This window comes from Cebidichthys violaceus, unplaced genomic scaffold (assembly GCF_023349555.1).
Source record: "Cebidichthys violaceus isolate CVI_PGR_0920_01 unplaced genomic scaffold, fCebVio1.0.p SCAF_6, whole genome shotgun sequence".
Classification (NCBI taxonomy): Eukaryota; Metazoa; Chordata; class Actinopteri; order Perciformes; family Stichaeidae; genus Cebidichthys; species Cebidichthys violaceus.
The window spans coordinates 6,381,590-6,397,537 of NW_027176816.1; the positions used below are offsets into that span (position 1 = coordinate 6,381,590).

The following is a 15,948-nucleotide window of genomic DNA, read 5'->3' on the forward strand; positions in this document are numbered from 1 at the left end:
CAGAGCCAGTGCGCCATTGGAGAGTAAATATGGATTTCTAAGTTTAATTTTATATTGTGCTGAGGCCAATTAATTTCACATGCAGTAAACCAAGAAAAGTACTCTTGACAAAATGACAAATGACAAAAAAGGGTCACCAACAAAGCAAAAGTAATCAAAGCAAGAAGAAAAGGTATAGGCGGATTGAATGGCAGTATTTAGTCAGACATACTCATGATTTAAAATGACAACTGTTTGACCCCATACGCTTTTCATCATGGCAGAGATAATAAAAACCTGACACGATAATGCAGGACCACTATGGAAATAGACAGACATTTAGGGTTTTTATCCTGTGTCATGCCTCAATTTTATGTATAACTCCTATATTTTATATGCTGTAATTCAGATTCAATTCAATATTTAATAATTTATTGCCATATCAACGTGATTGCCTGACATTTGCCTTAGTGATCTGACTGAAACAAGACAGAGGAAGACAAACATAGTAAAGCCACTCACTCATTAAGTACATAATGCATTATACAAAGTATGAAACAGATAGGAAAGTGGGCTATGTGATATATATTTTATGACAGGATAAAAACAAACTAAACCACACACCAGAAGTAAACCTTAACCCATCACACCATCACTAATTCACTTTGGCTCCCAAAACTGGAGGGTTATCAAGTCAATATCAATATTGGTCTCACACAAGAAGAACGCAGAGGAGCATGGTCACACTGCCCTTAAACACTAGTTTAAAAAAGATCCATTAGATTCATGCAAACATCTTTGGGATAACCCCCATCTCACTATCATACATCTTTTCTCTTTTTCATAAGTTTATAATTGCTCCCATTATAAGCATCACATCGTATCATCATCATATACTACGTGCATTCAAACACACATTCATGCACACATGCGCACACACCATAGTCCTCCTCGCTACCCCTGCAGGCACCTCCTCCTCCACTAACACACCATGAAATCTCCAACACTCACAACACATTTACATGACATTAATGCTGAAGTGCTATAAAATTGGTGCCTGAATAGCAACTCCAGAGATGCATTGTTTGTGTGCATGTGCGTACTTGTGATAGCAAAGCACAACAGGAGTTTCAGCACCCATTTACATTGTGCTGATTGTCAAAAAACATCCTTTTACCAATGGCCCGTAAAATGGAGAATATTAATGTGTGTGAGTGAATGAATTCTACATTTAAATTGAGATTATCATCAAGTCCCCTCACTGGATTGTAATGATCTCCTGTGGTCTCCCGTGCGTTGCTGTGGGATTAGCATGGTAATCATGGAGCATGTTGACACACACTGTTAGTCAGATTGATGTGTTTGTTTGATTGGTGCAGAGCTACACAGCTTTACACACCGACTGACTGCATTAACCACTTGCTACTAATCTCAGACTTAATGGCTTTCTCCAACGATGTTGTTCCCATGCACAATGTTTTATTCAAATGCTTGCTGGGTCCGTTGGTAAAGTGTTGAGATCTATCACTGTTACTTTCCCTTACACAAATGCTCTATCCAAATCAATCTAGCCGCGTCTGAGTTTATCACGAGCAATTATTCTCCAAGTAATATACCATCTCTCGTCTCGTCTCGGACCAAGCAAATGGGACAAGTCAGAGTTTCAGATTCAATGAATATTGATGCAGCCCCTAAAGCCAATGATGTCATGTGTGTGTGTGTGTGTGTGTGTGTGTGTGTGTGTGTGTATATGTTTGTGAAAGTGTCCAAAGAAGAGGACAAAGAGGGGGAGCTGGTAGACTGGTTTGTATCTGCAATGATACAAACAGCCGCAGGAATCAAGCATTTTCATTTCACTCCCCATTTTTTTTGCCCAGTTGTCAGGATTTTGAAAATGTGTACTGTGCTTAAATGTTGTGCTCATACCCTATCACAGGCTGCAAAGGTAGTTCTTGGAGGGATTCCAGATGTGACCACGTCTGTGTACAGCTTGCATGGTCTTGATGTTTTTATTCTCACGCATGGCATATGTAGCCAAATAACCAAAGGCACTGTGGCAGCAACTCTAAGCAATGGTGTAGTATTCAGTTTGCATGCTTGTACATGTGGACAGACCGCTGACACTGTGGCGGAAAGCCTTGGTGATGCCCGACAGTGTGCGTTAGCTGCTGCTCCACTGCTGCTGAAAGGACAGACAGATGTGACGCTACAGTGACGACGACAACAAACCATTATGTAGCCCTTCCTGTTTCTGCCCTGCGTGCTGCACACGTCCATCGCCCACCCCCTTTACTCTCATCTCCCTCCTTCTCTCTTCGTCCTGCTATCAGAGTCTCAGACTGCGGCAGCGCAGGGCAGTGAGACGGAAAATACAGTGATTGTTTTTGACGAAAATAGAGGGGCTCAGTGAGAAGGAGATGCTAAAAGAAAGAGAAAAAATAGAAAGAGGGATTCAAAGGATGATAGAGTTGATAGAAGAAAGGTGGAGAGAGAAAGACAGCGCATTAGAGTAAACCATTTCTAAAGGCTATACAGGCTCAGGGGAGACTTGTAGAGAGTAACAGCTCTACTGAGAACTCCTGATTCTGTGTACATTTGTGCATGAGAGGGTAAGAGAAAGGAAAGGAGGGAAAGAGAAAAGGAGAGGAGGGAAAGAGATAGGAGAGGAGAGGAGAGGAAAGAGAGGGAGTGAGCAAGAGCAGGGCTCTACCATAAAGAGTCTCACCTTGTTCTGCACCATGCACACACAGCACCTCAGCTGTCATCCAGCTTTGCTCTCTTTCTCCATCAGGGCCGGTGGATGCATCATTCATGAGCAGGGACTTATTTGGCTGCGTCATCTCATCACTTAACTGTCAATAACTTTTTTCTGTCTCCGACTTTACCTTTACTCCAGCAACCGGGCGTACTGGATGCACAGCACATGTTCAATGATAAAACTGTTCAAAACTGCTTTTAATGTGTGACCATTGTTGTGTGTTTTATGTTTTTTAGTGTATAGCTTTTATATATGATGATTTTAATGTAAAGTGTCTTTGAGTACCATGAAAAGCGCTCTATAAATAAAATGTATTATTATTATTATTATTAAATAGCTCTCTTTCTCTTAACAGTGGTTGGTGACGAACAAGACTACATCAAGATTGAGCTATACTCCATTAGAAATATTACAAAATGATTGAGATAGAAAACTTTTTAAAGGATGAAATACAAGTTAAATCTATGTTTGTGATAATGACAATATATCTAAAAAATGAATCCGCTATTAAGACATTAAATGGCTGCAGATGTTCCTTTGCTCTTGAAATCAAAACACAGTCTTTTGGAAAAGAACACTTTAATATTCATCATACCCTAGCTGTGGCATGGAAGAGAGTGCAGCCACATGTAGAGAGTGTAATATGAAAGGGTAATTATCTAAGAACTGCCATGTCCTGCCCCCAGCACCCTTTTTGCCCAACCTGTCCTTTTCCCTGAGTGCCTGTGTGTCGCAGCCTGCTATGAAGCTGCCTGCTGTGAAGGTCACCCTCCCTGCAGCTATGGATTACACAGGCGAGCACAGTCAGGCAGAATACGATATTGCCCTTGAGGGGAGGTCTGAGGCCCAGACTGGAAGAGATGAGCCCTATGGAACTTCAGGACCCCACCGGGACCAGCCAGTATGATAACGTATAGCTACCATCAAGTGATGAAAGGTAGAAGGGTAGAAAGGAGCAGAAGAGGCACAGCAACAGGACATATACAAATATAATTTTCGTTATATCTATTTGTTTATCTATCTATCCATATATCTTTCTATATATGTGGTACAGGTGAAAAGAAGAACAGACATCAGTATCTTCCATCTCAGTGTCTTCCATCTCAGTGTCCGTGGCTGCTGTGTACCGTATGCTCACCACCAAAGTGTATGAAAAGAAAGAAACCCTCAGACATCATAGCAGCCTTGATGGGCCAACAACACTCCCAGCAGACACACAAGGGAATCTCATCCCATAGTCTTCATCAGGTGATATCAAAGAGTCATTCTTCCCTTTGTTTTCTAGCCAGAATTCAAAGAGAGGGCATGACTCCTTTTATCACGCAAAATGGTGCAATGAGGGTCACTTTCTTTTTGAGTGGGACAGGAGCCATTTGACAACAGCTTTCTCTGGAGTCATGCCACTGTTTAGAGGTCAGAAGAGACAAAACACTATAGGCACGCACATACACACAGATACACTTGGCAGATCCCGTTGTCCTTTACTGGCTCGGCTTTCCCGCTGTGACCTTAATTTGTTCTGTCTTGAGTATGAGTGCCCACCGGGCTGCTGATGCACCTCGAGGGAACAAACTGACAGGATGTTTGAGCATTAGGTACATGTGGGTTTGAGCATATGTGAGAGACAGACAGAGATTGAATGAAATAGAAAGAGGAGGGTAAAGATTGAGACAAAGAAATAGTGTATGTATAGTGTGCATGGGGTGTGAGTGTGTGATTCTCAAGTGAGCAAGCAGCTATGTTCCCAGCTTTAAGCAGAGGAGACAGGGAGAGGAGAAGCCGAGGCTGAAAGGACTGGACGCCGGGCCACCAATAAAAGCAAAAGAACACAAGCTGTCTCCCTGCCGGCTAATCCCCTAATGAAGATTTGTGGTGCTGTTTGGCTGGTGATTATTGGTCCAGCACAGAGTCAAAAACCATCTTCAGTGCTACTGTAAATACAATCTCTCACATTTACGCAAGCCATCACTGGCACAAATGAGAAAATTTAGGATGGAGGCAGAACCACTGCTGTTCCATTGTATATGTTACTGCTGTGCTCTGACACGCTGTCATACTCCTGATGCTACTTTAATAAGCAATCCCATTACAAGCCCAAACATTAACCGACATTATTCAGATCTGAAGAATTCAATGTGAAGTCGCTTATGTTTATGCTGTTTTTCCTGTCTCATCGGACCAATTGCACATACCGGCTATGCTAATTTTATGGAAATGCTTGTTTCCATCCTTCTTCTCTGCCTCTGATTTGTTCCATTTCATCAGTGCTCTTTTGAACCACATTACCAGCCACTGTCTGAGTTTCAGTGTTAGCTGAGAGCTGTGTTGGAGCAGGAGTTCATCCACCCGTGTATCATACAGACTGCTACTACATTAGGAGACACTGAAAGTGGGGGATTGAAAAGTCAGTCCAGGCTACAATCTCCACACTTAGATTTTCAGATTCCACAAGCACAAAAATCTCTCCTCTAAATGTACGCAAGAACTGACCTTGAAGGAAACCAAGAGCCCAAAATACAACATGTGACAAACCAGCAACAAGATACAAACATAGCAACATACTGTTAATGGATGAGCTCAGATACCACATTACCCCTGTGTCCCTTACAGCCTGCTAATCCACACCTCTGGCACCTCACCCTCTCGATCCTCCCTTTCTCCTCCCCCACTCCCTCCAGGCAGGTGCAGGGAGCTGTGGTGCAGGTCCTGGCAGAGCTCCTTCTCCTGTTTCTCTCTCACTCTCTTTCTTTCTCTCTTTCTCTCGCTGAGGGGTAGTGCTGCTTGTTCAGGGAAGAACTTGTGTGGAGACAGGTGTGCATACCAGACGCCTGTATTAGGCCCTGCGCCACGCAGATCCTATAACTACCTGCTAGCGAGGTTTCCCCAACTCTTATCCAACATTGAACTAAACCCCACCTGCTAGCTGCATACAGTCGCTGTCAGTGGGAAAGATGCCACAGAGGGCAGGTCTGAGCTCAAACTATTGCCACCTTTATATCACCAAGCTTGTCTACATCCATTCAGCCACAATGCACACACCATCAAAACACATTGGGACAGATTTAGCTGGCAGGCGGAAGGCGTTAGGGGTGGAGATTTAGGCTATTTTGAGCTGTTCATGTAACATTAAGGATTAAACGCTAGCTCAAGGCTTCTTGGAAGCAAACGCTAGTACTACTCATTCAGTCTGTGTGCCTGCAACCCTGTGGTAGTAAGGTGAGAGTTGTTTGGATGGATGAGGTCACAGAGTGAGGAGATGTCCTTGTGGCAATAAGTAAAGTTAATGCAGGGCTGTAGGGTGACATTCCCAACAGTGTGTCAGATATACTGCTCACATTTCCCCTTTGCATGAGTCAGATGATACAGAGAGACTACAGCTAGATGCATTGCTGATGGACGGAAGCATCTATTCCTCCCCGGCGGCCATCTTTAACTGAAAGCACGTCACCCTGTTTGCTCATTTCCTCTCTGCTTTTATCCCTTCAATGCTCTCCTAAATCTCTCTCCTCCTACACTTCTCACTCAATCCCGCTCTCCCATTCTTTGGTTGCTTCATCAACTTCCTCCTCCTTTAGCTGCCTCTCCTCTAGCCATGCCCCAATGAATTGACCTTGCTGCATCTCAAGGAGAATTGATTTTTCTTTGGTCTTTGTATGAAACCTATATCTCAACGGCACTCAGAGGAATTTCCTCTTCCTCCCAGAGTTGGATGGAGCTAATTCTCTTTCATGAGGACACTTTTGACTCCATTTTATCTGTCTGCCTCTCTCTCTTTCTCTCTCTCTCTCTCTCTCTCTCTCTCTCTCTCTCTCTCTCTCTCTCTCTCTCTCTCTCTCGCTCTCTTTCTCTTCCCCCTCCTCTTCTACCCCTCTTCTCTTCTGAGCACACAGAAATAGAGCAGGCATGATTAATGCAACATCTATTGACGCCAAACGGTAGCTTTGCTCAACCTTTTTATGCTCTGCTGCTGTTTGGGAAATTGTTATTCATGCCCCTTCAAACGCTGTTACTGAATTATCACATTTAATTGATCAATAAAACAGTTTGAATTTTTAAATTTAATGAGCAGGAAAGAGGAAAACACAAGGGCTGGATATGACATTGACAGAACATGTACCTCTTATTTCACAAATCTGACATGGAATGATTTAGCACTTTGCCATTTCAAGCCCAGCAGCAGCAGATTTTTGCATTCAATACTAAAACGTTAAAATGTGACTGCATAAAATGACAGTGTAACATACAAATAAAAGTGATCAAGCATGGGTACTTTGAAGATAGCCGATCCGTCGTTCAGTGGACCTCCACTCGTACATTGTTGGTCTATATCTGAGTCAGTATTTGAGCGATATTTTAGTATCAGTTATGTCACTGCACTATTCTAATTGTCTCACTCTGTATAATGACATTCTATTATAGTGACAAGAGGTTGTGCACACTTAAGTATAATGCACGCATTTATAAAGCCAGACTCTAGACCTTCGTCAGAGCAATTTTTTGTCAACAGGTAATCCAACACCTGTGTGGGCAAAAGAGTGCACCTTCATGGAAGTACACATGGGAAATATACTTAAACTCATTTGTATAGTTCTCAAGATCGAAATCCATGGGAAGTCCTAAAGAACAATGTCACCAAACATGAACAAAACAAAAAGCAAATGATTATCAAGATATCAATAAGATATATCAGAATTAAATTATAAGTGTGTAAGTAATGCAAAGGCATCAGGAAATTAGATAAAGGCACCAGTGCAAACAGTAGAGAGCTGCAGTGTGAAGAATCATCTGTGCCTCTTTCCACTTTGTGATCAGAGTGACTGTTGAAGCATACAGAACATTTTCCAGGCTTTATCTCCCAGGTGTATTGTAGCCTGAGGATACCCAGTAAGTTTTCAGCCAGGCTGCCTTGGTGAATGCACTAATGTGACACCATAATCACAGACAGGTGCATTTTTTTGCTTCACGGAGCAACAGCGGTGGGCTGTTGGTGGTGGCAGGTGTCGGCACTTGTGTGTGTCGCATAAACTGCGCGTTTTATTCGAGTGTATGCAAGTGTTGCATCATGTATACATTCAGTGTGTGTTTAGAGTAAGAAAAGCCCTCATCAATGTAACTCACAAAATTAAACCATGCATGCTTCCTGCGCCATTCTGGCCTTTACTATTTAGTGCATGGTCTTTGATAGAGGGCACTGCAGTGAGGCCAATGAAGCAGTGGGAGTCAGAGCAGAACAGACACCTCCACCTCCCTCTGCTCTGCAGTGTTACACACACTGATGGGCCACACATACACACACACACACACACACACACACACACACACACACACACACACACACACACACACACACACACACACACAGATGCACTCAAAAACACAATAGGTTGCCTTCCCACCAGTCCAATAACAGGCCTATTCATTAGAGTCTCTTACAGACGGTATTGACAACCTGCTGACACACAGTCACTCCAGCATAAACAAATGGAGCAGTAGAGAAGAGCAAAGGAGGGAGGGGAAGAGACCTGTTACAGTAGCTTTTTGACTGAGGAGTCACCTACGCAAACCAGGAAAGAGCAATACTTAGAGGAAGAAGAGAAAATAGTCCACATACATAGACCCTCATCATCTCTCTCACACATACACACACAGTAGATTCCCCCTTCAAATGAATGTCACATAAATCCTTTATCCTAGGTCATTCCTAAAATATGTGGTCTATTCTAATTACAATTATGGGAATAAGTCTTCCTTGCCACATAGAGGAGCAATAGAAAGGTGAACTGGGTTAAGTGAACTATCTAATCATCATACAGCACTATGTCACAGCCATCCCCCACTTGCCAGAAAAGAATATTCCCTCTGAATGGAAAAAGAATATTCTGCAAAACAACTTGATGAAATTTGAAGCCAGTGGCCCAGTGGCTAGAGAAATGTAAAGAGGGCACATTGAGTTGTAACTAATGTTTATCTATGAGTTTGCAGATAGAGATTTAGCTTTCACAGGTGCTAATCACTTATGGAAGAGTGTTGCCAAAGCATTAAGCAGTAGCCATGCATAGTTTGTTCAGCATGTTAAACTGCAGAATTCTCAGGTTGCTGCTGCATAAAAGCGTTCCAGTTATATCTTGGATATGCAAAAAAAGCCGAACGGAACAAACTGTGCCATGCATACCAAATATCTGGCTCATTAAGGAGTTATAATTACAGTGTCACTTTGACATAAACAAAGAGAGCAGAGCAGTCATGGAGAAAATGGGGGGAAAACTGCTGATGTGTTCAAAGACGCATTCTCCGGTGTCTCTTTGAGCTGACCTGTGTAACCAGGTGAGTGTGTGCAGGCTGTTAGAGGAAGGGGGGTGGAGAGCTCGCTGAATGGAATGAGCAATAGCTATGCAGACAGGTCAACATAGAGACAGATTTCATGAAGACAGATGAGGCCGGAGTGGGCACACAAATACAAAGACAAAGAGACAGATAGACTGCATGGCCCTGCACTCAGGAGGTCAGCTCTGACTCAAACAGACAGGACGGATGAGACAACATCCGAACATGAACTGATGAACATGGCTAAGGCTACCCCAAAATAACTTTGAGATAAAACTAACAGAGTGGAATGTCCCAGGAATGCTTGTCATCATGCAGCATTTTGGGTGACAGTGACGGGAAAGACACTTCTTATCTAAAAGCAGATTCCATACCAGGAACTCCCTCCAGGCATCACTGTGCTGAAAGCGTAGGAGGATTTTTTTTAGACAACATGGTGGCTGATCACAATGACGACACAGTGAATCGAGAGCCTGTACGTCAACGGGAGCACGGTGATCATGTTCTCTATTAGCTTGCCATTGTTCTCCTGCTGCCATGCTCTGCTCTCTGCCCAGATAACACACACACACACACATTTTAATACACAAACAGCATCAGCAGCAGCCCCATACCCCTAACTTGGTGCAGAGCCCATGTCAGGCAGAGAGCTAAGCTGACTGCCCGCGGCTTTGTAAAGAGCTCACTGTACAGCACAACCACACATCCATTGCCATTATCAGCATCAGGGCTGTCATCGCTATCACAGCGGCCAAAGACCTGTGCCAGGGGCCCGGATTGCCTACGAAGCTAGTTACTATGGACTTGTGAATACAACGTCAAGGACAGAGCCACACTGGGAACGGCTGTTTGCTCAAGGTCATACAAAACAAAGGATAGAAAAAGACTAATAGCCAAACAGACACGGCTGGTAATGTGGTTTACACAGCCGCACTCACATCATCCACATATCAAATTTTATTATCTATTTGCTTTTAATGGTATATATTGCCTTTTGTCAGAGATATCTTATCACAACCTTGCAGATTTATATCAGTGGGCAAAATCAGGAAATTTGCTGATTGGAGGTCCAGATCAGCCAGCGTCAAAATTGTAAAGGTCATTACAATGACATTACCCTTTTCAGAGGAGGAAAGCCAGAAATGTCAAATCGCTCAGCAGCCACATCATAACACAAATGGAGCAGAATGTTAAGCACTGGAAAATCTCAATGATCAGACAAAAATAATGGAAGATACCTATCTGAGTGACAATTTAATGAGGATAGGTCTAGGTAAGCTTTTTTGACAGGTATGAAGGGGGGAGATTTTATAGACCATGATGTGATGAAAAACACACAGATTTGGTATATCCGAGCTACAGCGCATTATTATTGTTTGAACACCATTTAGTCTTCCGTAAAAAAATCAGCAGTACATGCAGTCAATTGATAGTGGCAGCATTCAGTGCTCCTGCAAATGCAGAATTCATGATACTGCCTCCAGAAGCACACAGAAGTCACATTCCATGTTTTATTATTCATACCACAACTGTAGTGCTAAACAGTTAAAATAGATGCAATGTAATAACTACCCTAAGCCCAAACCATTGCTCTTATGAGCAAGTCTACCTACTGTTAGTTATTGTGAGACAGCTGTGGTATGGCTGTGGTAAAATATCATTTACTAGAGCTGCAAGACAGTGTGTGTCTTACTGTTAAATAAAGTCAGGTAATTGCTCCCTTTTTACCAGAGCATAAAAGTGGAAATGTAGCCAATGCCGAAACAGACAGACACAAAATGACCATATAAAACACAAAAAAGAAAAACTTGAGAGAGTGAGAAAGTTACCCATTTAACAGTCATTCTCACAGACATGAACTTTACTGTCTTGCTTGGAGCATTAAACTCACAGGAATACATGTCCCTCAATGTGCACACCTCAGACTACATGACTCCCTATAATCATTAGAGATGTCTGCTTGAAAAACATGCCTGCCGGGAGAGCAGAGGAGCAGAGCTGCTCCTGAATCAGCCCAGGCATGCGTTAAAACAAAGCGGCCTCTCCGGCAAAGAACATAGCAACTCACACACACACTTAAAACAATTGGACGCACAATAACCTCACATCGTCCCACAGACTTACACAAATTAGAAGACAGAAAACTTTCACAAGCTGACACGCACTGTGTTGCTTATTAAACACACTCTGTCCTATCCACAGCAGCACACCAGGATCGGTCACATCACTGGACTTACAGTGGCAAGCTCCCATCCTCTGTATGTATGTGCAAGCTGACTATGTAGAGCACAGAGACCACACAGAATCCCCTCTCTCAGACATGCAACTATGAGACCAGAATACTAAAGGAGAAAGTGCTGGCTGACTCAGAACAGAACAGCCCTGTATGATCACTTAAAGCTATACTGTGCTGCAAACTGAGGACTGAATCTTTTGTTTAAAAAATGCCATTTGGTGTGATAACCTGTTTGGTCATCATTGGTTAGCTGGGTTAGAAAAGGAAATGTTATGTAGAAACTAGGTGGTGGGGTAGCCAATACCTGAGAGAAATATATACTTGAGGAATTCTGTTTTGACTCTTTATATACATTAGCGTTCCATCAGTTATCAGTAGGTTGGTATGAAACCAACCTTTGTCACTTCACTTCTTCTCGCAGGACGTGAGAATGGTGGAGCCTGGTCACGTGACCAAACAAACCATAATGATATAGTCCAGGTCCAAACACTTTGACCTTCCCTGTCATCGCTCACACCTGCGAATTTATGGCACACTATTATCGTAATTACAGGCACTAACCAAGATTTAAAGGTTCATCCCAGCGGTCAGTATTGACAGATGTCTGAGTGGAATGGAAACCAAGCAGAGCACACTATTAATAAAGAGCTGCTGGCGGCCAAGTTTAAGTAGGGATTAGTGATCCAACAACATGATTGACCTCTCCAAAATCCCATGCACCAAAAAGCGACAACTCACCCAAAATCATGATGTGCGTTGCCTTTGGTGTCCCTGGGTTGACAAGTGCTCCCTCACTGCCCCCGTCTTGCCTGCTTTCGCCAAGGGACAATGGCTCCAAAATCTCTTTTCAGAGTTCGTCTCCACTCTCCAGAAAGAGCCAACTCAGATAGGCAGCACTAGATGTGAGGAGAGACTGCTGCTGCTGTGCACATGCCGTCCCTTGCGCCTGCCCTCTCCAGGTAAAATGCTGAGTATGAGTATGAGAGAGCAAGAGAGAGAGAGAGAGCACGAGGGTGTATGTGTATGTGTGAGTGTGTGTGTGTGTGTGTGGTGGAGGGGGGATCCAGCGTTTCTGCAGTTGTGGCTCAGGTAAGCCTGAGGACTGTATGGAGGGGGTAAGTAGCACAGAGAGGGAGAGAGAGGAGAGAGAGAGAGAGAGAGAGAGAGAGAGAGAGAGAGAGAGAGAGATAGGGGTGGGGGGTGTCAAAGAGAGGAGGGGGAGCCTAAAGTGTGACAGACAATCATAGGGGGAGGCTACAGAGCAAAGATCTTCTCCACAGCAGCCAGGAGGAATTGTAGTGGTCTCCAACAAAAAGCTGACAAGCAATGTCCTCTGAACGGTGTCATCTCACAGGGAGCTTCAGAGGGTAGGACTTCAACGCACTGTAAAGTCTGCGCTTGCTTTGGTCTCTCCCAGTAAAACGCACACTCCCTCTCGCACTCTGGCTTTCTCTCCCTCTCTATGCTTCTTGTTTTTGGGGTTGGGTATAACCTAAAGGCGCCTTACATGCCTCTGCTCTGATTGGTGGCAGCCTCGACCAATGGAAACAGCGGCAGACACTTGTCATCATGCAGAGTGGAAGTCATGAAGGAGCGACAGAGCTTGACTGAAAATGCCTTCTCCCTCAACCACTGTTTCTCCATTTCATTTCCCAAATTCTTCTCACCCATCTCCCCCTTATGGAGAGCATGATTGTCAAAACTGTTTATTGTGTTTGTTCCCCTCCCCCTCTCTCTCTGTCCTTTGACTCCATGTGTATGAGGACTTGTTAAAGGATTAACCTTTTATCTCTGTGGCTCTGTCCTTCTCCCTTTTCTCCTTCAATGTCTTAACTTGCCCAGGCAAGGTTACGCATTTTATCAACCACTGTTTTTTTGTCAAAGGGATGGAATTTAGACTGGGAGTGGAGTGGGGGAGGCAAGCAAAAAGGAGAGATGAAATAGAAAGCGACAGAGCGGAGGAAACAGAAGAAGGAGGGGCAGAGATTAAACTAAATACAACTGACAGAGGGATGAAGAGACGTGGAGTGACAAGGGGAGATGACCAGGAGGATGGAATACATAGACAAAGACAGTCGGACACAGGAGAACGGCTGCAGAGAATTAAACTGTGTGGACCATAGCAATGCAGCCAGGTCCACTTCCTCCACACCAAGAAACCACTCAAACAACGTCTCCTGTCATGTCTAACCACTATTCTCTCTCTCTGTGTGTCTACACTTTCCCCTGTGAAGAGTCAAGATAGCCAGAGTGAGACTTTTGAAAATCACGGTGTTGTTGAGAAGCACGGCGCTTAAGAGAAGGCTTAACAAAGCTGTCAAAAAATGAATCCCCTTGGGCGGGTATGCTTGCAAACACACAGATACAAACACGTGAGCCTGGGGCTACAGAAAATGCTGCCTGATGTTCATATTGCCTCCTCTTGTCCTGCTCTCTCTCTTTCTCTTTTTCTTTTCTATCTCTAACCCCCCCCTTCTCAGGCTCTCAGGCTGAGGCTGTGAGTCACAGGGTGTTGGAGTGAATACTAAGGAGGCTGGCTGACACCTCCAGTACCTCTCTGCGCAGCAGCTCCACTGCATACATTTAAGCCATTGCATGTACAGTATACATTGGTAGACCCACACAAATTTTTACGAATTGTAAATTTAAATTTGGGTAAAATACACTGGTGTTATGGAACATATGGTGGCTCTTAACAAAGGTGCACAAAAATCCTCCCACTTTCACAACCGCCACCAAGATTTAGCACCTGCAGCAGTAATAAAAATAAGCAGTTATACACAGAGAGTAATTGACTCACATATGTGGAACAAACATTTTAGAGTGCAAAAGAACAAACACACAGGTTAGAAAAGGAATTTTAGCCTGTGGCTCCTTGGATCAAACGCACAAACACACATAGTGTCTGCAGGAAATGGACTGAGCGCCGAGGATATTAGTTTTTGAAAATGGGACACCAGCAGCTGGAACAATAGTTATCATCAATACGGCGATGCGCGCAAGTCGTTCCATGAGCATTTATGTGTGTATGTGTGTGTGTGTTTGTGTGTCAGCAAAAGAGCTAAGATAGGGTTTCCTCATTAGTTGTGTTGGTATCAATAATTCAGAGCCGGTCCTTGTTGGCGTTCAATGGGCCGAGTGCTAATGTGCTGTCAGGCCAACGGGGGCCCAGGGCCCAGCACCACTTTAATGGATGTCATGATGAGAGGGGGAAATCGGAGCACGGAGATCTTGTGTCATCCATAGGTAAGAAGAAGGAGAGAGGACAGGGCAGAGGAGAGGAGTGAGGACACAGAGGAGGGTTGAAGGCCACTGGGGGGAAAACAGATGGCAGGTATGAGGGTAGAGCGGTGGTGTCGAGAAACAGGAAGAAGAGAAAGGATAGAGGGAAGGAATATAGGCTATTAGGTCCCTCTGTTTGCCATTGGCTACAGATCCATCATTCTTAGGATGACCTCTATCACCTTTTAGATGGAAGGGCATAATGGGGCACGTGTTGAGTGACCACTAGGGGTATATCTTTAGTGAATAAAGAACTAACATTGTTTATTTTGCAATCTACGTGACTTGCTAGAGGTACTTCACTCACAAATGCCTCTATGTGAAGGGAGAAATAGAGTATATGGTAAAGCTTTATTTTACAGGTCTGTAATTTACAGGTCATTTCCTTGAAAAATGTCTGTGTAATGTGCTAATTATAGGGAACATAAGGAACTGCGAAACCATTCATTTCTTATCATTCATATGAACTGTATGATTGATAAAGACAAATTTTCCATTTTTGCAGCTGTACTGTTGTTCTCTCGCCAAAAGAATCTGTTGGATACACCAGCAACTAATTGGAATAAATTAAGGGAAAGTGTGCAATTGAAAACTATTTATATTTTCCATATAAAAGTACAAACTTGCATAATTATTTTCAGGAAACCATTTAGGCAACTATTAAGATGTTCTTCAGACATTGCAGACCAGATAAATGAAGTGCTTTGTAGCAACATAGGACACAACCCGTTCTCACTCTCAACTCGCCAAGTATTGCAGCTTGGTCAGTGCCTCTCGGGGTCTGACATCGACGCACTAAGGCACCGTTTAGCGTCTGTGTGGGATGCAACAGACTTCCAAGTAACTCCAATTCAAACCCATCCGCATCATTATTAAACTGTCATAGCACCGGAGTTAGTATAAGGAGCGAGAAAGTCTGCATATGTTTGGAAGTTGGATGGGTCAAACAAACCCAGACCTTTCACCCAAGAGGTCGCTGTTTGTGTCCTGTGTGAACCAAGTCAATGTTGGTATTATTATACCGTAGTTTTATGATTGTTTTTGTGTGAGAATGTATTGAAGAACCCAACAACGCTAGACAAATCAGAGTAAAAAAAATAGAGAGGAATAAGAAGTGCTCCAACTGTGAGTGACATAATATTGTCTACTTTTAACTCCTGTTGTTGTGTTTTCTATTTTTTTGTTGTGTTATATAAAATATTGTTGTGATCTGAACCTCAGGGCCACCGTACACGATGATGGTGAGGTTGGGAAAGATCAGTGGATTCAAACATGACTTCTCACTCTTCTGCAGTCAGTCACCCTTCCACACAGACAAACTTGTTTTTGTTATTTGTGGATTGATACAAATTCATCCTCTTGAGGCTTA

The 15,948-nt window shown here is 43.4% G+C and overlaps 1 protein-coding gene across 1 annotated transcript in view; it reads right to left on the reverse strand.

The window, feature by feature from the left end:
- The window catches only part of znf385a (zinc finger protein 385A), a 50,731-nt gene extending 38,347 nt beyond the window's left edge, over positions 1-12,384 (reverse strand). Inside the window, exon 1 of the mRNA XM_068733444.1 lies at positions 12,036-12,384. Coding sequence (XP_068589545.1) covers positions 12,036-12,045 — 10 coding nt within the window. The 5' untranslated portion in view covers positions 12,046-12,384. The remainder of the gene's footprint in view (positions 1-12,035) is intronic.
- Between the last annotated feature and the right edge of the window lie 3,564 nt (positions 12,385-15,948).